The 25,881-nt window shown below is 39.5% G+C and overlaps 1 protein-coding gene across 3 annotated transcripts in view; it reads left to right on the top strand.

Moving 5' to 3' along the window:
- The window catches only part of Rpgrip1l (RPGRIP1 like), a 107,736-nt gene that overhangs the window by 62,676 nt on the left and 19,179 nt on the right, over positions 1 to 25,881 (top strand). For all 3 annotated transcript variants that reach the window (XR_003483368.2, XM_027405585.2, XM_027405584.1), the window contains exons 18-22: positions 7,293 to 7,483; positions 7,621 to 7,704; positions 8,044 to 8,145; positions 9,520 to 9,670; positions 12,352 to 12,422. Coding sequence is in view for 2 of the 3 variants with exons in the window: in XM_027405585.2 (XP_027261386.1) it covers positions 7,293 to 7,483; positions 7,621 to 7,704; positions 8,044 to 8,145; positions 9,520 to 9,670; positions 12,352 to 12,422 (599 nt within the window). In the remaining variant the exon portion in view is untranslated. The remainder of the gene's footprint in view (positions 1 to 7,292; positions 7,484 to 7,620; positions 7,705 to 8,043; positions 8,146 to 9,519; positions 9,671 to 12,351; positions 12,423 to 25,881) is intronic.

Here is a 25,881-nt window from a genome sequence, read left to right as displayed (position 1 = left end):
TCTTGATGAAAAGTTTTTTTATTTCTTTGTATATTTTAGATATAAACCCTCTTATCAGATGTGAAATTAGTATTTTAAAAAATTGCCTTTCTATAGCCTGCCATTTTACCCTAATGATGTCCTTTGCCATACAGAAGTTTTTTGGTTTCATGAGGTCATCCCATTTACTATTTTTTTTCTTTTTTTCTTTATTCTTCTCTCATACAATATAACCAGACTACAGCCTCCACTCTCTCCCCTCCTTCTACCCTCCCCACTTCCTCTCTCCCCCAGATCCACTGTTCCTCCATTTCCCTTTAGAAAAGATCAGGACTCTCAGAGATATCAACCAAACACAGAATAACATATCATGGCTGAACGAAGGAAGCAACCCAGTAAGAGGAAAAGGGTCCCGCGAGCAGGCAAAAGAGTCAGAGACACCTCCACTCCCGCTGTTAGGATTCCCACAAAAAAAAAAAAAAAAAAAAAAACTGTAAACAATGACAGCACGTATGTGGAGGGCCTAGTGTAGAGCCTTGTAGGCTCCGTGGCTGTGCCTCATCTCTGTGAGCTCCTATGAACCCTGCTTAGTTCCGCATGTGCTGTGTTCACGATGTCGTAATCCCTCTGAGTCTGTAATCCCACCTCCCTCTTCTATGGAGCTCCCTGAGCGCCACCTAATTTCTGGCTCTGGGTCTCTGTATGTGCTCCCATTAGCTGCTGGAGGAAGCCTCTCTGATGATGACTGGACTTGGCACCAGTCTGTGAGTGCAGTAGAATATCATTAGGTTCATTGACTTGTTTTCCCAGTCATCTTTGGTTCTACCCTAGGTGTCTGAACCATCCAGCTTCCAGATCCTTACCGTCCAGGCAGTGTCCAGCATGAATTGCCTCTCATGGCTTGGGCCTCAACTTAGACTAGTCATTGGTTAGCCACTCTCACAAGTTCTGAGCCACCATTGCTCCAGTGCATCTTGCAGGCATGACAGGTTATGGGTTGTAGGTTTTGTAACTGGGTTGATGTCCCAGTCCTACCACTGGGAGCCTAGCCTGGTTATAGAAGATGGCCTGTTCAAGCTCCACATCCTACATTCCTTGGAGCCCTCACTAGGGTCACCCTCTTAGTTTCCAGGAAGTTTTCACTGCACTAAGTTTCCACATCACCCCCTAAATGCCCACCTATTCCAGTCATCGCTCCATGTGCTCTCTCCCTCCATTCCTCCCTACCCCACCAGATCCCTCCTGTTCCCATGCCCACACACCCCCAGCCCATCCATAAAATCTATTCTATCTCCCCTTTCCAAGGAGATCCATGTCTCCCTAAACCTCTCCTCTTTATCTAACTTCTCTGGGTCTGTGGATTGTAATGTGGTTATCCTGTACTTAACAGCTAATATCCACTTATGAGTGAGTACTTATCATGTTTGTCTTTCTGGGTCTGGGTTACCTCACCCAGGATGATTTTTTTATAATTCCATCCATTTGCCTGCAGATTTCATGATTTTATTTTTTTCCTAACAGCTGAGTAATACCCCATTGTGTAAACATAACACATTTTCTTTATCCATTCTTCAATTGAGGGACATCTGGGTTCTTAGTGCCTGTGCTATCAGTGTTCTGTTCAGAAAGTCTTTTCCTGTGCCAGTGAGTTCAAAACTATTCCCCAGTTTCCCTTCTGTCATATTCAGAGTATCTAGTCTTATATTGAGGTCCTTGATCCATTTGGAGCTGAGTTTTATGCAGCATGAAAAATGTGGATTAATTTGCCTTATTCAAAATGCAGACATCCAGTTTAACCAGCCTCATTTTCTCAAGATGCTGCCTTTTCCCCAGTATGGTTCTTTGGATTCTTGTCAAAAATCAGCTATCATAGGTGTATGGACTTATGTCTGGGTCTTCAATTCAATTCCATTGATTGACATGTCTGTTTTTTGTGCCAATACAATGCTGTCTTTATTACTATATCTTTGTAGTACAACTTGAAATTTGGGATGTTGATACCTCCAGCAGTTCTTTTATTATTCCATATTGTTTTAGCTGTCCTAGGCTTTTGCATTTGTGTCTTTCCATATGAAACTGAAGTTGTTTTTCAATTTCTGTGAAGAATTGTGTTAGAATTTTGATGGGGATTGCATTGAATCTGTAGCTTGATTTTGGTAGGATAGCCATTTATACTTTATAAATCCATGAGCATGGGAGATCTTTTCACTTTCTGAAATCTTCCAATTTCTTTATTGAATACTTTAAAGTTTATGTTATACAACCTCTTACTTGCTTAGTTAGAATTGCTCCAAGATATTTTGTATTATTTGAGACTATTGTGAAAGGAGCTATTCCCTGATTTCTTTCAGTCCATTTCTCATTTGTATATAGGGGGGGTCTACTGATTTTTGTGAGTTAAATTTGTATCTAGCTACTTTGTTGAAAGTGCTTATCAGCTAATAGGAGTTTCCCAGTGGAATTGTTAGGGTCACTTTTGGTGTAATTTAGAAAGGTGGAATAGGAAAGGGAGGGATGAGGGGAGACTGGCCTCTGGGACAGGAGCAGAAGAGGAAAGAGAGAGAGGCAGAGAAAGGGGAGGGGGAAAAGAAGGAGAAATGGGAGAGGGGAGAGGAGAGGAGAAAAAAGAGAGAGGGAGAAATGGGAGGTGGGCTGGGCCATTTTAAAAGGGAACTTAGTGAATATGCACAGGTAGTGCTCTTAGTGGCTGTAGCTGAGGGTATATCCTGTCAGGACCCCAAGGACAGGTCAATACAGATGCCCAAATACTAACAACTTATATATACTATCATACATCTGCAAATAAAGATACATTGACTTCTTTCTTTCCAATTTGTATCCCCTTGATCTCCTTCAGTTATCTTATTGCTGAAAATAGAACTTCAGTGTATATTGAATAAGTATAGAGAGAGTGAACAACCTTGTCTTGTTTCTGGGTTTTGTGGAATTGCTTGGAGTTTCTCTCCATTTAAGTTGTTATTAGCTATGGGCTTGCTATAAATTGCCTTTGTTGTATTGCGGTATGTCCCTTGTATCCTTGGTCTCTCCAGTATTTTTATTATGATGGGACATGGGATTTTTGTCAAAGGCTTTCTCTGCGTCTGGTGATATGATCATGTGGAGGGGTTTGTTGTTGTTTTGTTTTGTTTTTCAGTTTGTTTTATATGGTGGACTACATTTATCCATTCACAATATGTTGAACCATACCTGCATCTCTGGAGTAAAGCCTACTTGATTATGATGGATGATCTTTTTGAAGTGTTCTTGGATTTGGTTTGCCAATATTTTATTGAGAAACTTTGCATGTATGTTCAAAAGGGAAATCTGCCTGTAATTCTCTTTCTTTGTTGGTTCTTTATGTGGTTTGGGTATCATGGTAACTGTGGCCTCATAAAAACAACTCTTTGTCTCATTGCTTCTTTGTATTTTTTAAATTTTTATTTTATTGATTTCAGCCCTGAGTTTGATTATTTTTGCTGTCTACTCCTTATGCCTGTGGTTTTTTCCTTTTTGTTCTAAAGCAGTGGTTCTCAACCTATGGGTCGTGACCCTTGGGAGGGTCAAACAGCCCTTTCATAGGGGTCATCTAAGTCACTTAAGGCCATCAGAGAACACAGATATTTACATTATGATTCATAACAGTAGAAAAATTACAATTAGGAAGTAGCACTGGAAATAATTTTATGGTGGGGGTCACCACAACATGAGGAACTACATTAAAGGGTCACAACATTAGGAATGTTTTAAAGCTTTCAGATATGCTATTAAATTAATAGTATGAGATCTCTATGATTTGTTTTTTATGTAGGCACTTAATGCTATGAATATGCCTCTTAAAACTGACTTCTTTACATCCCATAAATTTGAGTATGTTGTGTATTCATTTTCATCAATTCTAGAAAGTCTTTAATTTCTTCAGTTCTGTCACCCGTTTTTCATTCAGTATTGAGTTGTTCAGTTTCCATGAATTTCTAAGTTTTTGGTTGTTTCTGTTGTTGATAATACACAATTTTAATCCATGGTAAACAGATAGGATACAGGGTGTTATTTCAACTTTCTTGTATCTGTTGAGACTTGGTTTTGTGTGCAAATGTATGGTCAGTCTTGGAGAAAGTTCCATGAAGTGCTGAGAAGAAGGTACCTTCATTTATGTTTGGGTGAAATGCTCTGTAAATATCTATTAGGCTCATTTGGCTTATGACATCAGTTAGCTCCAGCATTTTTCTGTTTAGTTTTTGCCTGGGTGATTTGTCTTTTGGTGAGAGTAGAGTATTTAAGTCTCCCATTATCAGTGTGAGGGTCAAAATGTGACTTCAGATGTAATAGTGTTTCTTTTATGAACTTGGGTTCCCTTGTGTTTGGTACACAGATATTAAGAATTGCAATGTCCTCTTGGTAGATTTTTTTTTCCTTTGTTGAGTATATAGTGTCCTTCCCTATCTCTTCTGATTAATTTTGGATTTAAGTCTAGTTTGCCAGATATTAAAATAGCTAGTGTACTGGCTGGTTTTGTGTGTCAACTTGACGCAAGATAGAGTCATCAGAGAAGAGGGAGCCTCAGTTGAGGAAATGCCTCCATGAGATCCAGCTGCAAGGCATGTTCTCAATTAGTGATCAATGGGAGAGGGCCCAGTCCACTGTGAGTAATACCATCCCTGGGCTGGTTGTCCTGGGTTCTATACAAAAGCAGGCTAAGAAAGCCAGTAAGTAGCACCCCTCCATGGCCTCTGCATCAGCTGCCTCTGGAATCCTGCCCTGTTCCTTCATGTGATGCACAGCAATGCTGAAGTGTAAGCCAAATAAACCCTTGCTTGCTTTTTGGTGTTTAGTTGCATCAGTAGAAACCCTAACTAAGACTGCTAGCTACACCAGCTTGTTTCTTAGGTCAATTTGCTTAGAATATCTTTTTCAAACCCTTAACCCTGAAGTCATGTCTATCCTTGATGTTAAGATGCAGTAGAAGGATGGATCCTATTTTTGCATCAATTTTGTTACTCTCTGACTTTTTATTGGGGAATTTGAACTGTTGATGTTGAGAGATACCATTGACCAGTGATTGTTGATTCCTATTATTTTGGTGGTGGTGGTGGTGGTGGTGGTGGTGGTGGTGGTGGTGGTGGTGGTGGTGGTGGTGGTGGTTGTGAATATGTATGTGCTTCCCTTCTTTTGACTCTTCTAGCCTGGGATTACTTATTTCCTGTTTTCTTTTATCTGTTTGACCTCTTTAAGTTAGCTAGAGAAATCTTCTACAAATTAGGAGATAGATATTGCTTAAATTTTGCTTTATCATAGAATGCCGTTTTTTCATATATGGTAATTGAAAGTTTTGCTGGTTATAGTAGTTTGGGCTGGCATTTGTGGTCTCTTAGAGTCTTTAGCACATCAGTCCAGACCCTTCTGGCTTTTAGAGCCTCCATTGAGAAGTCAGGTATAATTCTAATAGGTCTACTGTTATTTGTCATTTGGTCTTTTTCCCTTCCAGCTTTTAATATTTAATATTCTTTCCTTGTTCTGTACATTTAGAGTTTTGATTATTACGTGCCAAGGGGAGGGACTTTCTTTTCTAGTTCAGTCTATTTGTTTTCTGTATGCTTATTCTACTTTTGATAGGCATCTCCTTCTTTAAGTTAGGGAAATTTTCGTATAGGATTTTGTTGAAAATATTTTCTGTGCCTTTGACTTGGATTTCTTCTCCTTCCTCTATTTCTGTTATTCTTAGATTTGGTCTTTTCATGGTATCAAAGATTTCCTGTATGTTTTGTGGCAGGATCTTTTTAGATTTAACATTTTCTTTGGCTGGGGTATCCATTTCTTTTATCGTGTCTTCGATACCTAAGATTGTCTCGTCCATCTCTTGTGTTCTGTTAATGAGGATTGCCTCTGAGTCTGTTTAAGTTCCTAAGTTTTTCATTTCCAGATTTCCCTCAGTTTGAGTTTTTTATTTATTTATTTTGTTTCTACTTTTAGATCTTGAGCTATTTTAATCATTTTTCTTTCACTGTGTTTTCATGGATTTCTTTAAGGGATTTATTCATTTCCCCTTTAAGGACCTCTATCATAGTCATAAAATCGATTTTAAGGTCCTTGTCCTAGGTTTCAGGTATATTGCAATAGTCAGAGCCTACTATGATAGCATTGCTAGGCTCTAGTTGAAACATTTTGTCCTGGCTGTTATTGATTGCCTTTTTACACTGGCATCTAGGCATCTGGGTTTATTTTAATTTTAGGTGCTGATATATTGTCTTGTCTTTGTTGGATGGGTGTTTTGTTCCTGGTTTCTGTTGCCCTCTGTAGTTCTGAGGAGCATGTTGTGACTGGTAAGAAATTCTTCTGGGATCCACAAAAAAAAGGAAAGCAGGATATTCACCAGGATCTGCTCTGTCCCCATGAATGGGGGCAGAGAGTGAGGAGAGGCCACAGCAGGTAGTCCACTCCAGAGCTGGGAATGAGACTGAGGGATTGGACGTGCAGGAAAGAGGGACAAAGGAGATCTGAAGCTTGCATTCCTGCTTTTCTGTTCTCCTTGCTTCCCTGTCAAGCTTGGCTGGTGGGTTCCCAGAAAAAGCCTGCTGGAGGTGGGGTGGGGATAGCAGGATGAAGGGGGAGGTTAGAGGAGATTACGTGATCAGTTGGAGATGGGTGTGCAGAGAAGGGGAGACCACAGCAGATAGTCAGCTACAGAGTTGGAGGTGAGACTGGGGGATTGGATTAGGAGGAGAGAAGGGAAAGGTGAAGAGCCACAGTTAGGCTACCTGCTTTCCTGATAGTACTTGCCTGCAGGTTTCCAGGAAGTGCCTGCTGGAGCTGGGGGCTGGGATAAAGCAATGAGTGGGGTGAAGAAAGGTTGAAGGGGAAGATTTGTGTGTTCTGTATATGGGAGCAGGGAGGGAACCAAGGCTGCAGCAGGTGGTCTGCTACAGAGCTGCAGAGGGGGAACTGGAATTGGAGGAGAGGAAGGAGAAGTGAAAATCTGCAGTTAGCCTACCTCTCTATCCCTGGCCTGTGAGCCAGGCATTCTAGGAGGCTGGGATTATGGGATGAGCCAGGGGAAGGAAGGTTGGAGGGAAAGATCTATGTGATCATTGGAGATAGATCTGAAAGGAAGGGAAGACTGCAGTCAATGTTCTGCTACAGAGCTGAGGATAAGACTTGGGAATTGGATTTGGAGGATTGGTGGGAGAATTAACGATCCACAGTTAGGCTACCTGCTTCCCTGGCTTGAGTGGCCTGTGGGTTCCCAGGCCTCTGCTGTAGTTCTTAGAATAACAAGGCTTCGTGTTGGCATTGGTGAAAATGATTTTCACAATTTGCAGGGATATTTGAGTTAATGGATAATGAAAAGCATTCTGCGGGGACTATCCAAGTTATATTGAAATGGAAATTCACCTACCTTCCACCAAGTGGATCAATAACTACCGAAGACCTGGGAAAGTTCATTTGCAGAGAAGAACCAGAGGTTGTTCAGAAACTACCTCCAACATCCTCGGGTATTACATCAGTTGTAGTGAGTAAAAGTGGCTTTCTATTTCAATTACAGAGCTTTGTATATAAACTTAATAGCCAAATAATTCTACCAAAAACTAGTTGAAGCCTCCTCTAAAATATAATGATTATCATAGTCTAACGTATCATTTATCTTAGGCACCAAAACCTAAACCAAGACAGCGTTTAACACTTGTGGACAAAAAGGTCTCTTTTGTGGATGCCATGCCGCACCTGAGTCCTGTAAGTAATAAATACTACAAATACCAGTTCCATTTCCTATAGCAAATACCAAAGAGTGTAGACTCTGCTCTTCGTTTCTGACCCAAGAAGAGACTGTAAGCCCAGCATGTCTTTGCTAGGGTACCAGTCTGGGTTCTTTAAATGGGTCCCTTCCTTGACCCTATAGGTCTTTCCAGCTGAGTCTTCTGCTCCCAGTTACACAAAGAAGTTGTATTAACTCTGTCACCCTTCTCTCATATTGTTTCTTGATCTTACATAGTCCAGCATGTACCTGCCTAAAACTACTGTTGTAATGAATACAAAATAACATACATTTTTTTTTTTTACTATTAATTCAAGACTTCGCCTCCTCCTCCTAAAGATACAAAGGACAATTCCCCAAAAATGGAACACACACCAGAAACAGTAACTAGTATGCCAGCTGGTACATTTACTTCCAAGGTATGCCTTTGTATTAAAATTATTTTGAAAGGTTTATTTTGGGACTTAAAAGACTTTATCATGTGTGTTAGACATGCTTTGGGAAATCATAGCATTTTTCCTATATTTGAATGACTTCTTCATGACAGAAAGATGTTAAAAATGATAAATATAACAGATAGAATTGTCTATACACTGGCAGGAAATATATAAACATGTAAACTAAAATCAATGTAAAAGTCATTTTGAGACTAATACATCTTATATTGTTTAGTTTTGTTGAGACAGGATTTTGTATGTGTTAGGCTGATCTCAAACTCATTGTGTAGCTGTGGATGACCTTGAATTCCATATCCTCCTGCCTCCTCCTCCATGTGATATGCACTACCACACCAGGCTAACTTACAGCCTACATTCTTTTTTCAGATTTTTTTATTTGAATTAGAAACAAGATTGATTTACATGACAATCCCAGTTCCCTTCTCCCTCCTGTCCTCCCCTACCACCCCCTCCCAATTAAAACCCTACCTATCACACATCCTTTCTGCTCCCCCTGGATGGTAAGGCCTTCCATGGGGTGTCATCAGAGTCTATCATATCCTTTGGGATAGGGCCTAGGCCCACCCCCGTGTGTCTTGGCTCAGGGAGTATTCCTCTATGTGGAATGGGCTCCCAAGGTCCACACCTATGCTAGGCATAAGTACTAAACTACTACAGGAGGTCCTGTAGATTTCCGAGGTTTCCTCAATGAAATCCATGTTCCTGGGGTCTGGTTCAGTCCCATGCTGGTTTCCCAGCTATCAGTCTGGGGAGCAAGAGTTCCCCGATGTTCAGGTCAGCTGTTTCTGTGGATTTCACCAGCCTGGTCTGGACCCCTTTGTATAACCTGCATTCTTAATGTAATGGATTTTTATTAACCTGTGTGTTTTAATCTGTTTCTACAATCTAAGTGACTATTTTCTAATGAGTCTTTAATAGCTATGCTGCATATGACTGTGTGTTTTGTTGTTTGAGTGCTGAAGGTAAAGGTGGAGGGTAGAGATGGATGGTGGTGCTGGTGCTGCTGGTGCTCATGATGGTGGGGGTGGTGGAGGGGTGGTGATGCTGCTGCTAGTGGTGGTGGTGGTGTGGTTTAGAGACAGAAGCTCATTTATAGCCCAGACAGGCTTGGAACTCACTTCTTATACAGCCCATGCTGGTCTCAAACTCATTGTGATCCTCCTGCCTCTGGGTGCTGGATTATGGGCATGAGACAGTATGCCCAGATATATGTCTGTGTACTCAAGTCTCAAATGTATATATTTGATTATTCAAGTGCTTCAACAAGAATGCTATAAAATGTAACTCAAGCAACAATAAATATAGCAATATATATCTCTTCTACACATTTCACAGGAAAGCAGTGTGGCTGAGGTCAAAGAAAACATAGAGAAAATGCAACAGGGAAAAGAAGATGACATCTCTTTCCTATCTGAAGGTCAGCTTGCATCACAAAGTGTGGCTTCCTCTGAAGATGAAACAGAAATAACGGAAGAACTAGAGCCAGGTGACTTTGTGTTTAAAGTGTTGTTGTTTACCTGAGTCTGCTTTGCCTTGTCTGTGGAAGCATGCCTGTCTTCCACAACACATCCTTCAGTAATGAAGTCCACCTCATGATGCTCAACTCTTTACACAAGTACAAGATGAGGGATGAATGCTCTTCTGGCTGTTATGTCTCCCTTGTTAGGTCAGCTTGGGGCTCCAACATAGAATACAAGTGTCATTGCTGAGCTTGCCACCAGTTTAAGTCTTAGACACTTTATGTTCTCTTTGGGTTCAGTATTCTCAATTGGATTATTCTTTGGCTTTGGCTTTTTGAAATTAAAATCAGGAATTATGATGTTAAAAAAGACAGCATACCATCTCAATTCATTAATATAAAATGTTGTAAAGGTGGACTAATTCTGAATAGACAGGAAGCAGGTAAGTAGCCTGTGAAAGCCTGGATAGGAGCAAGGGAGAAAGATTCAGAGGAAACTGGAGTGTCGTTAGGTCTACTAACTTTTTAAAAACATGTATTTATTTTGCATATGGGTGTACATGTATGTATGCTACATACACATTTGGAAGTCAAAGAACAACTTTGGGGGGCTAGTTCTCTCCTTCCATGTCGGTTCCAAGTATCAAACTCAGGTCATCAGGCTTGGTGACAAGGACCTTTACCTACTGAGCCAATCTTATCAGCCAATATTTGTAATCTTAATTAGAAAGCTAGAAATGTAGTTTCACAGAATTAAATGTCAAATAACAAATTTTATAGTTTAAATATGTGTATCATTTATTATATATGTGTGTTTTTACCTCAATACAGCTGTAATTTTAAAAAAATTTAAGTAAGGTAACATTGTGTTTTTTTACACAGTGTTTTGTGTAAGCCATTGGAAAATATCCACTATGTGATAGCAGGTGTGGGCTTGGCTATTATGGAAGCTCTGATGCCATATTGGAGCTGAGAGTGAGCACCATTCTCCACTTGCCACCCCACGGCCTCTTATGCATTACTTGTCCAGACACTCTAGCAGGTACCAGTATATTTTCATGAAATACATGAAAATTCATATGGCAACTTAAAAGAACACATGGGAGAGAAATGGAAAAATATATTCTTTCTATAATTGATGACCCAACTGTAGGACCACAGAAACTAAGTGGATCTGGCCTTGGTAGGTAGCTTATGTCTCATGATTAGTTGCATGGATAGAAAAGGACTAGCTCTCATTGTGTAGCTACAGCTGCACATGGCCTAGTAACACAGTTTCAACAACTTAACTGTTGAGGTAAAAAAGGGACAAAGACTTGTGGAGGGTACCATCAAGTACTGTGCAGAGAGACTTCATCTCGATTCCGTTTCATTACAGAAGCAGAGCACCACGGCTGCAGCATAGTTCTGCTCCTGCGTACTGCCCTGTAAGATTGCTGCACGGCATGAGGGTGACGCCATACCTTGGCATAGATATATACAGTCTGATGACTGGTTAGTCAGTGCAGATGTGCATGTGATCTTTCAAGCACACAGTGACGGATGAAGGGAGAAAAAAGTGGGCATTTAGGACATTCCATTTCTGTTGCTGTTCACAATTTCATTGATACTTTTTCAACTGTAGTTAACTAGGTTCAAAGTTTTTACTAACTTTTTAGGCAAATATATGAAGTAATGGATTTCCTCGTTGTATTTTCATCCCTATATGTCATTATACCTTGCTTTCTTTCTTTCTCCTCCCCTACCCCCACCACACCACCTTCTTCTTTTCTATCACATGTATTGCATTGCCACACTTTTAATAGCTATGTAATTGATATGTCCAGCAGATTCAAAGATTTGCTAATCTTCCAACCTGTACTTTGTGAATATCCTACAAGTATTTACTTAATGCCATCCTTGTACAAATAATATAAATTATGATGCAAGTATGGCTTCACTTGAGAAAATGTTCTTCCTTCCGTCTTTGTTGTTTTATCCATTAAATTAGCTGCTGGGTTTTTTGGTTTTTGTTTTGTTTTTTTATAAAAGAGAAGTCCACCTTTCCTGTGCATGCATCAGCTGTGCTAGTTCTTCACCATGTTCTCTACTTGGCATTATAAAGCTCAAATGTTTTCAGTTTTGTTTGCTACCAGCATATATGAAATTTATAAAACAGCTTCTGATTTAAAATACAGTAAGCTGAATATAGCAAGTTTTTAACAATTGGAGGAATTATGAAGCATAAAAAAGTCCAGATGTGAAGATAAAAAAGAAGGGACTGGAGAGATGGCTCGCTCAGTGGGAAAAGGTGCTTGCACCAACCCTGAGAACCTGAGTTTGGTTCCCTGGACCCACATAATAGAAGAGGAGGACTGACTCCCACAAGTTATCCTCTGACCTCCACACTTGTAGTGACCCATGAAACACATACACACAAATAGCTAAATGTAAAAATTGTAAGAGACAAAAGTAATATCTATTAGCTTATGCATTGTTTTCATTAATGTTATAATATAATAATTATTATTTTAATTTCTTTTGTGATTACCAAAGTTAAACATGGGAATTTTTCAGTCTGCTTTTGTCTTTCCTAAAATGTACATGCAAATGTACTTGCAGCTAAAAGTCATAGACCTGGTTGCCTTGTTGTTCTTTTGTGTTGTCCTGTGACATGTGCAGTAAATACATTGGCTGACCTGGTAGTGTTGCCTCGTGTCTTCTGACAGATGAGGACAGATCAACTTCTGACAGTGATGACTGTATCGTCCCAGGCTCTGTCTCCGAGGATACCAAAGAAGTGAGTAGCACGATGCCAGCACAGTGTTCAAAACTAAGACTGACTGTCATTTTCAGTGTATCACTTCATAAATGGAAATATAAGGCAAAAATAGTTCTGGAAAAATTTTACTTGTCTGCTACAAGACAGTTTTACTGATGCAGTTTTTCTCTGTATGTTTATGTATATATGTACACATGTTTATATGAAAGTACATATGTGTGCTTTTGTGTGGAGGTCAGAGATCAACACCAGGGGTCTTGCTTAGTAACTACCTTATTTTTTGAGACAGAGTCTCTTGCTGAACCTGATGCTTTGGTCAGACTATTCACCCAGCATGCCCTGGGAGCAAATTTTCTCAATCGTTCTAGTGCTGGGATTATAGACTCACACTGCTGTACCCAGGAATCAAACTCAGGTTCTCATGCTTGCATGGCAGACATGTAACCAACTGAGCCACCTCCTCGGCTCCTGCTTACACTTGCATTATGAAGTGGATTGCAGAGTATAAGCATTACATTTTTCAAAGAGCACCTGACACTGGTTCCATGGTCTAGCTCTTGATAAAACCAGCTGAGCTCCTTGCTTCCCCTTCAGTTTCTATGTACAAAGATGCATTAAAGCAGATCTGTGTCTCAGAGAATACAACTGTGAGATTGCATTGAGACTATACTAGCTTACCTACATAGCTTCATCAAATATTCAAATCTAAATATGTCTATTGACAAGCTGTTAAAATTATTTCACTTCTGACTGTAAAACTAAAACTATTCAGAAAAATGATTAAATATGGCCAAGAATTCTTTGTTTTATATCACATCGCTGAAGAGTAGGATATCAAATGAAATGTTGAAAAGAAAATTATATCTCAAAATATGCATGAGAGATTTCCTGCATTTGAGAGTATATTTTTATCATAGAGGGGAGGGAAAGATTCCCTGTAAATAGTGCCAGGCAGGTAGCACATGCCTAAGTTCTCAGTACTCAGAAGAATGAGGCGTGAGAAGTGCAAGGTCAAGCCCAGCTACCTTACATAAAGAAGCAAGGGCTGGTGAAGATGGTCCAGTGAGTAGAAGTACTTGTCTCCAAGCCTTAGACCTGTGCTCAATCCCTGGATCCTACATGGTGGAAGGAGAAAACAGACTCCTGTAAGTTGTCCTCTCCATGCCCACATCATGGCACATGTGCACTCATATACATACATACACGATAAATAAATATATAGTGACCATTTTTCAGAAAAGAAAGAGACAAGATCTGTGGGTTTAGTTCAATGGTAGAGCCTTGATCCCCATCACTACAGTGAAAGTGAGGAAAGCAAGGATGGGGAAAGTAAATGTAAATAAAATGAAAAGGTTTAGCATTCTCTCTTCCTCTATATTAACTTCCCTGGAACTTTTTTTTTTCTAAGAATTTTGCTTTATTGAAAAAAATCCAATACTTCTTTTTAACTCCTCTTTTACATATTCTGAACTCAGTAAAACAAAACCATGAGCCTAACATGTTTGTTACAGCCGCCATGAAGCAAATATATATTTTTTTTCTGTGTATGTGTGCACATGTAGAGACCAAAGGCTGACACTGGTATCTTCCTTCGTAACTCTTTGCCTTATTTTTTAACATGGTCTCTCACTAAACCTGAAGCTCACTGATGGACTAGACTGTTGGTCCAGTGAACTCCAAGGAACTGTCTGCCTGTGTACATCTCCCCAATGCTGGGGTTACAGGCATTTACTGTTACAATCAGCTTTTTACATGGCTACTGGGGAACTAAACTCAGTCCTCATGATTACACAGCCTAATAACTATTTTTTTTATGTGCTTAGTAAAGAAAACATCAAATTTTTGTAAAGTTGTATTACTATAATTAGTATATAATTACCACTTATATTAACATTATCCAACCTGTGATAATCTGGTATGTGGAGTGTTCATTGCTTGAAATTGATAAATCAAAAAGGGAATTTTATATACACTTATCTGAACAGTTTTAATTATGTTGCTCAGTTAAATTAAATTTAATATTTTTGCTTAATCAAATGCTAAATTGTTAAATAATTTATCAAACCAGTGAATGGAAATTCTCAGCCTCCCATTAGAGCTGATAATAATATCAGTAAGGAAATAAGCTTTCTGTACAGAGTTGGTTTTATAGTCATAGCAGGAGGACAAGAGAGGATGGAAGAATGGATGGATGGATGGGTGGATGGGTGGATGAATGGAATGATAGATGACAGATAGATAGATAGATAGATAGATAGATAGATAGATAGATAGATAGATATTTACTAAAGAAATGGCTGCTGTTATGAAGATCTTCAGTCAGCAAGCTAATGATACAGGAGAACAGGTTGTGTATTGCCAAACTGAGTCCAAAGACCTGAGACTTAGGGTATCAAGTGGCAGTGCTTTCTGATCTGGAAGCCAGCGGGATCAAGAACCAAGAATCTGCCTCCAGCCAACTGTGAAGGTTTGTCCCCATTGATGTCACACTGGCACAAGGAGTTCCGTGTGTGTGTGTGTGTGTGTGTGTGTGTGTGTGTGTGTGTGTGTGTGTGTGTGTCCAACTGGCTCTGTCTCCTGAGTGCTAGGATTAAAGGTGTGCACCACCACTGCCCAACAAGGAGCTCCCTCTTATTCAGCTTTCTGGTGCCATTATCCCTTCAACTGATTGGATAGAGCCCATCTACATTAGAAAAATCAATTTTCTCTTTTGAGTCTGTCTAGATTTTAAGCTATTTAGAAGTACCTCATAGTTACTCAATTGTCAAATCATGAATTATTTCACAACCGCTATGAATTGACCAAACATCTGGGTACCTCATGGCTTAATCAAGTTGGCAAATAAAATTAAACATCACACAATTTCACTAAGATCCTTCCATTCATCATGTCTGGGTGTTTGCTTTTTCTCTCTTATATCCGTAGTTTATTCTGTAAGACAGTGCCTACTTCAATTGGCTTTTGGGGCACATAAATGATTTAGTCTTTGAACATAAGAATGTAAGAAATGAGATATTGAATCATTTCTGGGTCTATGAAGACAGTAATACAAGAATATATTTATCTTGTCAGTTTCTAAACAACACTCATTCTTCATGCTATAAGCCAGGAATTCACTGCCTACTGTGATAGCAAACACAGTATTCTGATCCTATTTTTATGGAGCTCTATACTGATTGGATGTTAATAATCCATCAGTTAGGTTGAAAATAACATCAATAGCTGAGTCAGTCAACACTTGAATTCTTTAGCTAATTTCTGATCTACCTTCTCATTCTCCAAGTGAGTAACCTGAGAACTGGAAAGGAAGAGTCTGCCCACAGCCATTTCCTAGTTAAGGATGTTGAAAGGAAGGATCAATTCAGGGTAATTTTAAAAATAGAAACCCTAAAGGATATGCATGCTCCAATCTGGCATGCCTACATCCTTCAGTCATAATCAATGACTGACTCATCTGCTTCATTTGCTTATTGCCCAAAGATAGTCACACAGAAATGCCCATCCCCAAGGGAAGAGACCTGATTAGTCACATCTAACCTCTGGACTTGGCTCATCATCAGTATCACACAGTAAAGAGAGTTCTGCTGTAGCTGTGACATATCAAGGACAAAAAGAAAAGCACATGCACATCTAATGCAGGAAGGGCTACAAGAATGCACCAACTTGCAACCTTTCTATAAGAAGAAGGTCTTGCTTACAATGTAGTGGAACAACAGATACTTTGTGTTAGCCTAAAGTGGACCACAGGGGCAGTGTAGCAGTTAATCTTATTTTCAAAACGTTATTCATCATCTATAATTAAATTTGAATGCAGAGAAAAAGGTTTCTAACTTTTATTATCCTAGACCTTCACAGTTGCACATTAGGCAATGTTTGAAAACATTGCTTACTGTCACATTAAGAGGAACTGCTCTTGGCATCTCATGGGCAGAGGTCAGGGACTGAAGTAAACATGCTGCAATGTTCAAGACCCACAACAAAGAGCTCTCCAACTTAATGGGCCAATACAATCTTAATTTGCTGTCCAAAATACAATTCATGGAGGAGTATTGAAGCTTCACCCCTAAGGCAGCAGTGTTAAGAGCTGGGGCCTGGAGGAGATTGGCCAGGTCAAGAGGACTCCAAGATCATGAATAGGATATTAGCACTCATATAAAAAGGCAGAATGAAAAGGAGCACTCTTGCTCTCCTGCCACAAGAGAACATAATGTTCCTCCTCTCTGGAGGACAAGCATCAAGGCCTCGTCAGAGACAGAGCAGACACCAGACCTGCCAGCAACTTGACCTCAGCTGAGCTCTTCACCCTTTGGAACTGTGCAAATGGGTTTAGTAATTATAAATTACCCCATCTGTAACATTTGTACAAATGGACTAGGACAACAATGTATATATTTCCTATTGATTATGTTGGTTTTTCTGCATGCTACCTTAGCAAATTATGTAATGTGAAAAATGGAACCCTTTTAAAACTTTAATAATTACAAAAACCATAGACAACTGTATATCCTTTATCCAAACCCACAAATTGTTAGCATTTTGCATTTGTTTTACCCTTCAGTCTCTTAAACATATGTATGTATGAACATACCCAAGTGTTTGTTTATAATGTAAATGTATCCTTATAAATAGAATTGCTAAGAGCCATTTCAGAACTGTAAATATGGCCTTTCACCTCTGAGAACTTCACTGCAACAAGACAATGTTTTTATGTAATTCTAAGTACCTAAGATAAAACAAATCCAATTTCCCCCACTGAACTCTCATAACATTAAACAAAACACTTCTGTAATCAGATGTTTGTGGTGGCTCCCCCATAAGCCAAGTACTTCTTCAAGTGACACCAGATAAGTGACCTCAAATTTGCTTCGGTTCTGACATACCTATAAACAAAATCAGAAGCTACAAGTTAAGGGAACAGTCCTACAGGACTGAGCCCCCGATTCTAGATACTGAGCTCAATCCAAGTGTTCTACCTGTGCTTATGACAATAAACTGGGCTTCCAACAACCTCACTGGGTTCAGTTAGTTCACTAGAGTGACTCACAGAGCACAGGCCAACAGTAGATGAAGACACTTTGGACAAAGTATGTAAGGAGGCCTGTGGTGCTTCCATGCCTTTGAATGCCCCCATGCATTCTCGAAGCTCAGGAGATTACATGGAATCTCAGTTATACAGGTATGACGGTTTAAATCATTGGCCGGTGATAATCAGGTTGACCCTCAGCCCCTTCTTATCAATAGGGGTTATGAAGTTTGACTGAAAGAAACAACTCTAATCCAACCTGCTCTTTCAGGAGACCAGCACCTAGTCATCTCACTAGGAACTCCAGAGGTGTTAAGGACTCTAGAACCTGTTTGTTAGGATGCTAGAAAAAGACCACAACATCCCACTAATCTGCAGTTCTCATTAAAATCCTGCCACTTGTCCCAATAGTACCATTTATAGGTATCTAAATTGTGTCTTGTTTTCCATGTCTCTCTAGCTTTTACTGATCTGTGGTGGTTCCTCAGCATTTGTTTTGGTCTTTTATTGACTGTGTAGACCACAGACCATTTGTGTTGTAGGATGTCCTGTAGTTTGGATTTCTCTATTCTTTCTCTGGTGTTGAGATCAGATTCTGATTATGCCTTGTGGGAATATTACAAAAATGATGCTGTGTTCTTTCAGAACATCATGTCAAGGGGGAAGGCATCATTTTGCTGGATTATTGATGGTATTAACTTTGTTTGAAGTATTGTGTCACCAATAGTAGTAGTCATAGTTGTTGTTGTTGTTGTTGTTGTTTGTTGTTGTTGTTGTTGTTGAGGCAAGGTCTTACACCATAGTTCACAATGTTTTGGAACTCACAATGTTAGCAGGCTGGCCTTGAACTCACAGTAATCTTGCCACAGTCTCCCAAGTGCTAGAACTACCATCATGAGCTACAGCACTCTACTCAATTTTAAGCTTAAAAATATCCACAGCTTATTAGTGCCCCAGATGTCTTTAGGAGCTACATGGAGTGGAAATCTCAGGACAGGGATGCATAACCTTTGTAGACAGCATGTCAGTCAAATAGTCACTGCTTATAAAAACCCTGTGATAGCCAGTTTATGAGCAGTTTTTCTGGGCTAATACTTCAGAAATCTGGTCTGCAGCCAGTTGTCCCTGTGCTTCTGGTCTGTGTCAGAAGGCACACCACCATAGCAGGAGCACAGGGAGGAGGAGGCCTGCCCATCTCATAGCCAGGGATGAGACAAGAGAGCACTGCTGTCGCAGCATCTCATTCTAAGGCACACCTCAAAGCTTGATTTCCTCCTTTGAGACTCCACTGCCCAATAGTGCCAAGACAGTGACCAGCATATAACATGTGGGCCTTTTGGGGGCATGGCAGATCTAGACTGCAGCAAACATGTTACTAAGTGTTTTATGTGCTAAGCACATCTGTGAGTCTCCTTTCCACAGCCCAACTGGAATTAGACAGCTATTAAAAAAACAGTTCCTGTACTTAAAGGACTCACTACCTACCAGGCTTCCATAGCTAAGATGCCACCATCCTCACTCAAAAATAGTTTGTAAATTGTGTCTTCCTCATCATGATTCCTTAGAAAATGCATTTGTTTGGATAGCATTCTATATGGGTATTAGCTATTTAGAGGTGATTAAATATATGAGAGCATGTTTAGGTTATCCATAAGTACTTTCAAGAGTCTCTCCCTCCCTCCCCCGCAAACCCCCCCCCAGTGTGTGTGGTGGTGTGTGTGTGTGTGTGTGTGTGTGTGTGTGTGTGTGTGTGTGTGTGTGTGTGTGTGTGTGTTGCTTTGTAGAACATCTCCCTCACTTTCCCAAGTGCTGGGATTCCAAGAGTACATACCATGTCTGGCTTGCTTCTATTTTGGAGTTGAGATCTGAGAAAGGTAGCCTAGAGCCAATGTGAAAGTCATGAGCAGTGACTAATAAAAACAGGGGAAATGCAAGGAGAATGGAATGTGCAGGGTGTGGCGAGAATGCTTTAAGAGGTGTCTTTATTTAAGGGACCATGATGAAGGTTGACTTCCTAGAGTTAGTAATGCTTGAACAGTGTCACAGATAATTAGGAGCTAGGGAAAAGTAGGGAAGGATTTAGAGGCCAGTGAGAAAGGCATGAGAATTTAAAACTTAGAGCAAAAATTGTTGAGGTTCAAAATAGTTTTTGATGGAACAAGGTACTTGCAGAGCACTTGAGCCCCAGGACATTCAGCTGAAATGGGGAGTTCAGAGCACTGAGGCCTCGCTGGTTAACTTGGGTTGGGTTTAGTGGTGGTTTAGGTTGGTTTGGGTTGGGTTGGGTTGGTTTAGATTGGTTTGGTGTAGCATAGGGTTTTGTTTAGTTTGCTTTTGGCTTTTTGTTTGGTTTGATTTGATTAGGGGTTGGTTTGGTTTGGATTGGATTGGTTTCGCTTATTTTGAAAGTAGAGTCCTGCTATATTGCCAAGTCCAATGTCAAACTCCTAGGCTGAAAGCAATCCTCCTGCCTCAGCTTCCTGAGTTAGTAGGTCTACAGATAAATACCACTACACCCTGTTTTATCCTAGTAATTTTGAAAAATGGGGAAAGAACAATGATCCATTCATTAAGCAGACAAGTGACACTTAGTCTTTGGAACTGGAACTAAAACAATCAAAGAAATGGGCTCCTATTTCTTTTTTTTGACTTATTTTTGTTTTATGTATATTAGTGTTTTGCCTGCATGTGTGTCTGCACCACACATAAAAGAGAATCCAGTCCCCTGGAACTGGAGTTACAGACAGTTGTGAGCTGCCATGTGAGAATTGAACCCAGGTCCTCTGCAAGAGCAAGAAAACCACTGAGCTATGTAGGCTCCCATTCTTAAGGAGTCTGTGTTCTTGGGATGTATTTTAAAAGGCAGCTTCAATGTAAAGAATGGTTAGAGATAAAGTAGTTTAAAAGTTATCAGATAACTACCCTGTATTATCCCTTTTTCAGACTTTTAGAACTGCTTCCTTTTATAACATTGCAGTTAGGACTAGAAATACTGTCCTAGATAAATCTCACATATGCCAGTTACGCTGTGGACTGGGGTTCTCTAGTATCACTGTGTAAGCAGTTTAAGATCACTTTGTTTCTTTATGTTAACAGATCCTGACAGTTCATAGTTATTTCTTAGAATGTTGATCCTTAAAAGGAATCTAACAGATTTCCCAGGACTTGGACATATTCCTTGGGTTCTTCTCTTTCCTTCATGTCTGTGATCTATAATTAATCATAGATTACTTCATTTTGTTTCATTTCATTTACAACATTTATGAGCTTCACTTTGTCAGTATGAAATGCTTGTCCCCTCCTTTCCTTTGCAAAGTGGTATAATTAGTGTTAGCATCTTTTTTAACAGGCTACATAAAGTTTAGTGGCGGGATTAAATCAAGTCATTAACATAATGTGCTACCCAATTGGCCCCTATCTCTCTTCGTTTCCCGGACATCAAAGTGGCACAGATCGAGAGTGTAATTGGGCCTTGCTGGCCTGTCAGATCCCGTCAGCCTGATGACTGCAGCTTTTGCTAAAAAGCTTCTAGGCATGATAATTACTGGGGGTAGGGAACGGAAGTCTGGGAAATGTAAAACTTTGGACATTTCTTTATGAATATTTTATTAATTTGAATAATCATAAGTTAACAGTATCAATTTGATGTATAATACATCGATTAACAGCCTTGTTTCAGGGCCTCAAAATAGACATCAAAACTGAGAACTTGCACTTGCCATGGCATTGAAAAATTAATCCCTTTGCATCATTGTCAAGTTTATTACTTTAAAGAATGTGTCCACTTTCCACAACAAAATATACGGCTATCAGCTCATAGGTGGTATATGGCTATTCTTGGTTGTCAACTTGGCTATATCTGTAATTAACTAAAACCCAAGTAGCTGGGTTCACCTGTGAGGGATCTGAACTAGGAATATCCACTTTTAATATAGATCTTTTGAGGCAGGAAGACCCACCTTTCATCTGGGCCATACCTTCTGGTGGCAGTCTATATAAAGGACATAGAAGAAGTAAGTTTGCTCTCTGCTTGCTGTCACTCCTGACTGGCATTAGAGCCTACTTCTTCAGGATTCCAGTGTATACTGAAGACTGACTGAAATACCAGCTTCATGGACTTAGCAAGTACTAGATACTTGGACCTTCCATTGATAGACAGCCATTGTTGGACTAGCTGGACAGCAACCTATAAACCATTCTAATAATTCCCCCTTTCTATTATTGATAAATAAATTCATTCTATCAGTTCAGTTCCTCTAAAGAACCATCACTAGTACAGGTGTGTAAAATGTGTTCACAGGTAAGAAAGCAGTGAGAGAGAGTGGATTTTGTGTTCAGAATATCTTGATACCACTAGCTCTGTTTCTGCTAATGGCAGTTGTGTAAAAGCAACCTTGATCATTTGGACTAGTATTCAGTCCACCTAGAACACCATCACTAAACACTAAACTGCCATTTCCAGCTGCTGCAGAGATGATGTCAGCAAATACATCTTAAAACTTCAAAGGTCAAGATGAAAAAACACTGCCCTAGTTTTAGAATTCACCTATTAAAATTATCAAATCACTTAAGATTCTTATATGATATCCTACCATGGATAATAAGCCCCTCTCAGTGTTTTAGATGTAAAAACTAACATGTAGGTTTTAAAGTATGTTTTATATAAAACCAGAATTGTTGCATTGTTTTGCTGATAATTGCTTTTAAAAAGATTTTGTTTTTAACTTAATCTCTAATGTGTTATGTACATCTTTCCATAGACATATACTCTATTTTAACATGTGCATAATAATCTGTAATGCAGCTGTTCCACATTTATTTAAATAAGCTTTTTTGGTATACCCTTGAGTTTTGAACAGTTTCAGCTAATACAAACTCTTTTGGTTAAAATCAACATTTTCATACATGCGTGAAAAGTCATGATTTGCTGGCACTTAGCTACACTGCTCACCGGTTTATTGTCTGTGTTCTCTACAGGGGAAAATTGAGTGGTTTCACAGAAACCATGTAATATACAGTGCCAAAAGTACTTGCCATCTGATCCTTACAGGAAAATTGTTGCTCCCACTTTGTTGGCTGGGATGTGCTAAGTACATTTCTGTAGGAGAACATAGATTAGACTTTGGGGTGGCTGTCTAGGCATCGAGATGTCTTTAGTTCTAGAGTTTACATTTTATCCTTTTGAGGTCTTTGAGGGAGTTGAAGACAGATAGTTGTGGTTGTGGTTTTCCTTAGTTATGATAAAAGATAAGTTACATATAAAACTTTAGACTCACAAAGATAGGATAGATGATAGAATATTTTCTTTAAATTTTGTCAAATGTTAATGGACTAAATATTGGTTAACTATAGTTTTTGCTAGATAACTGTTTTGTTATATATAATTTTACTATGTTAAGTTAAAACCTTTCTTTTATTTAGACAGAAAAGAGGAGATGATGGGGGATGTATCTCTCTATATATGTTTTTCTTATTAGTTGATGAATAAAACACTGATTGGCCAGTAGCCAGGCAGGAAGTATAGGCGGAGCTACCAGAGGAGGAGAATGCTGGAGGGAGAGAGGCAGAGCAGAGTTGCCAGGGAGAGAATATCATGTAGCTACTGCAAGATAGGATTCAGGAAGTTCTCCGGTAAGATAAAACCATGTAGAAAGATATAGATTAGTATTTATGGGTTAATAATTAAGAGAAAGCCAGCCAGTAAGAAGCCTGAGCCATTGGATAACAGTTTAATAATTAATATGTCTTTGAAATGGTTTTTCCTATGCCCAGCCTGAAGGAAGGAAATAGACTCCTTTAGTCAGTGTGCATTCCAGGCGCCTTACACATGCCTATGCATGCCTATGTCACCATCAGTTGTGAGTTTGATTGTTTCAATAACTCTTTTGAACTTATCATCTCAGTTAAAAATTAAACTCTTCAGTGATGCAGATGTAGATCATCACCTTCAATTTCTGTTTTGTTTATATTGCTTTGTTACAAGGAACCAAGTCCCACATATTAAGTCTCCTACAGGCAAACATTGTGGGGTTTTGCACACACAGTATATTAGTTTGTGTTCCTATTGCTGTGATAAAATACACAGCACATTGGAGAGAGGGTTGATTTTGCTCATAGATTACAGTCCATCCTTAAGGAAGGCCAAGGCTCCAGGAGCTTGAAGCAAATCCCTCAGAGGAAGGCTGCTTGCTGGTTTGCTTCTTGGCTTGCTTAGCTAGCTGCCTTTCCTATACAACCCAGACCTATCTGTCTAGAGATAGCACTGTCTACAGTGATCTGGGCCCTCCTGTATCTGTTAGCAATCAAGAAAATACCCCACAGGCCAGACTGATGTAGGCAACAAACCAGGTATGTCTAGGTTTGTGTCAACCTGACAAAAACTAGCGCGCGCGTGCGCGCGCACACACACACACACACACACACACACACACACACACACACACACACACAAATGACTCCATTGTCATATAAGTGAATAAGTGTTAGAATGATTAGACTAAAATAAGTAAACCTCAAAAACAAAATATTGAAAGACAAAACTAGTTATGAAATGACTAATAGTGTATGTTACCACCAATGGAAATCCTTAGAAGAGAGTGCCATATGTTAGTTATGGACACATATAGACATAGAATATACTATTGTATGCTTTGGGATGATACAGCCAATTTCAAAACAGAGCTCCTCTGAAAAAAGACAAGAGAATTTGGCATTTTGGGGATTTGCCTTCATTAATAATACTGTTGATATTCATTTCTTCAGCAAAAGGTTTGACATACATAGCAAAACATGGCATCTGTATAAGACAGTGGGTACTTAAAAAGCCAAATTACTTTCTGTGCTTTTCTTACATTTTCACATTTTATAATTGAAAATTTAAATGTGAAGCCAGCAAGATGGCTTAGTAGATGTAGGTGCCACTGCTAAGCCTGACTGCCAGAGTTCAGTCCTCAGGACCTGCAAAGTCGTAGAAAGCGACTTCTCACACTGTCCTCTGGCCACAAACTCACTGTGGCATTTGATTACTGTGGCACACACTCGTTCTCGCTCTCACACACACAAATAAATGCATGTTTAAAATTAAATACATAGAAAATTTAATGCCACCTCGTTATAGAGATCGAGTCTAAAATTAAACACATCTGTAACCTCACCATTGTTATATGTAGTCTTACTGACCAAAAAAAAGTTATGAAGCATTTATCATGAGTAGTTCTCACAGAAAGCCATGATACTGTGTGTAGGGCTGTCAGGTTAGGGCTATTTTTAAAAACCAGTCAAATGACAGAGTGCCCATCTAGCATATGTAAGTTCCTAGGTTCAATCCCCAGCACTAGAGAGAAAAGTCAGACCAACCCCACTGTGTCAGTGGAGTGTCAAAACTCAGATGAAGAACTAAGCAAGATGCTGTGAGATAAAACATGGGCATTTTCAGCTTACTTGAAATAACCTAAATAGTGCTATAGAGAACTGTGGCTGGATGTAAACTAACCAGTCAGGGCAATGTGGAACGGAGCCAAAATCACAAGAACTCGGATTCATTTTCCTCTATGAGTAATACAAGCTGTCATCAACATTTCCAGATCATTCAGCCACATAATGTGTAGTGTCCATCTATACTGACAACTAAAAATAAGTTTTAACCAGTTCTTATTTGAGTCACTTCTGTTACCTCTGTTCACCATAGTCACAATGTATAACAGTTCTTCTTACATGCTGATGCTGACATCTCCCTAACCTGGGAGGCTGATGGGGCAACTGGTAAACACAACAGTGATGGAACGCATCAACCTACAAGTACCAAAGGTCCACATCAATAAAGAAGAAACAGTAGGAAAAGCCTGAGCCTGGACCATCTGGCCACTGCCCTATATCTCATGGATGCTAATGCTGTGCAGAGGTGTCTCATGTCCTCTACTTTTGTTATGCTAAGCAGACTTCAGAAGGCTTCTGCTGGAAAGGACTGCTTCCTCTCTATGAGTGAATGTGTGTGGGAGTGTGTACTGAGACAGAATCTCACTCATGTGCCCAGGCTATCCTCGAACTCATGTTGATCCTCCTGCCTTAGCTTCTAAGTGCTGGGACCATTATTCCCAGCTTCATCCACTGTCTTCTCAACGATTATATTATTACTCCTAATCCTCTTAATTAAAGTGTCCTTATTGTGACAAATTTCAAACATACAAAAGAGTTAAAGTAATACTACCCTGTCACCCAGATTTAGTGTATTAATCTTTTAGACAGTCTTCCCCAATTAAAATCCAGAATAATAAGTGGTTATGCAGTAGTTAAAAATCACCCATTTCCCAAAATGTATCACACATAAACATTTTTCAAATGAGAAAGCCCTAGAAACAGCAACTTTAGTAGCTCTGGCAATATAAAAGCTATTCTGGCTTACTAGCAGATATTCATTGTCCTGTTTCCCATTAAATGTTTATTGTGAGCCTACTG

This window comes from Cricetulus griseus, chromosome 3, assembly GCF_003668045.3.
Source record: "Cricetulus griseus strain 17A/GY chromosome 3, alternate assembly CriGri-PICRH-1.0, whole genome shotgun sequence".
In the NCBI taxonomy this organism is placed as follows: domain Eukaryota; kingdom Metazoa; phylum Chordata; class Mammalia; order Rodentia; family Cricetidae; genus Cricetulus; species Cricetulus griseus.
This window is presented reverse-complemented; position numbering and strand designations above follow the sequence as displayed.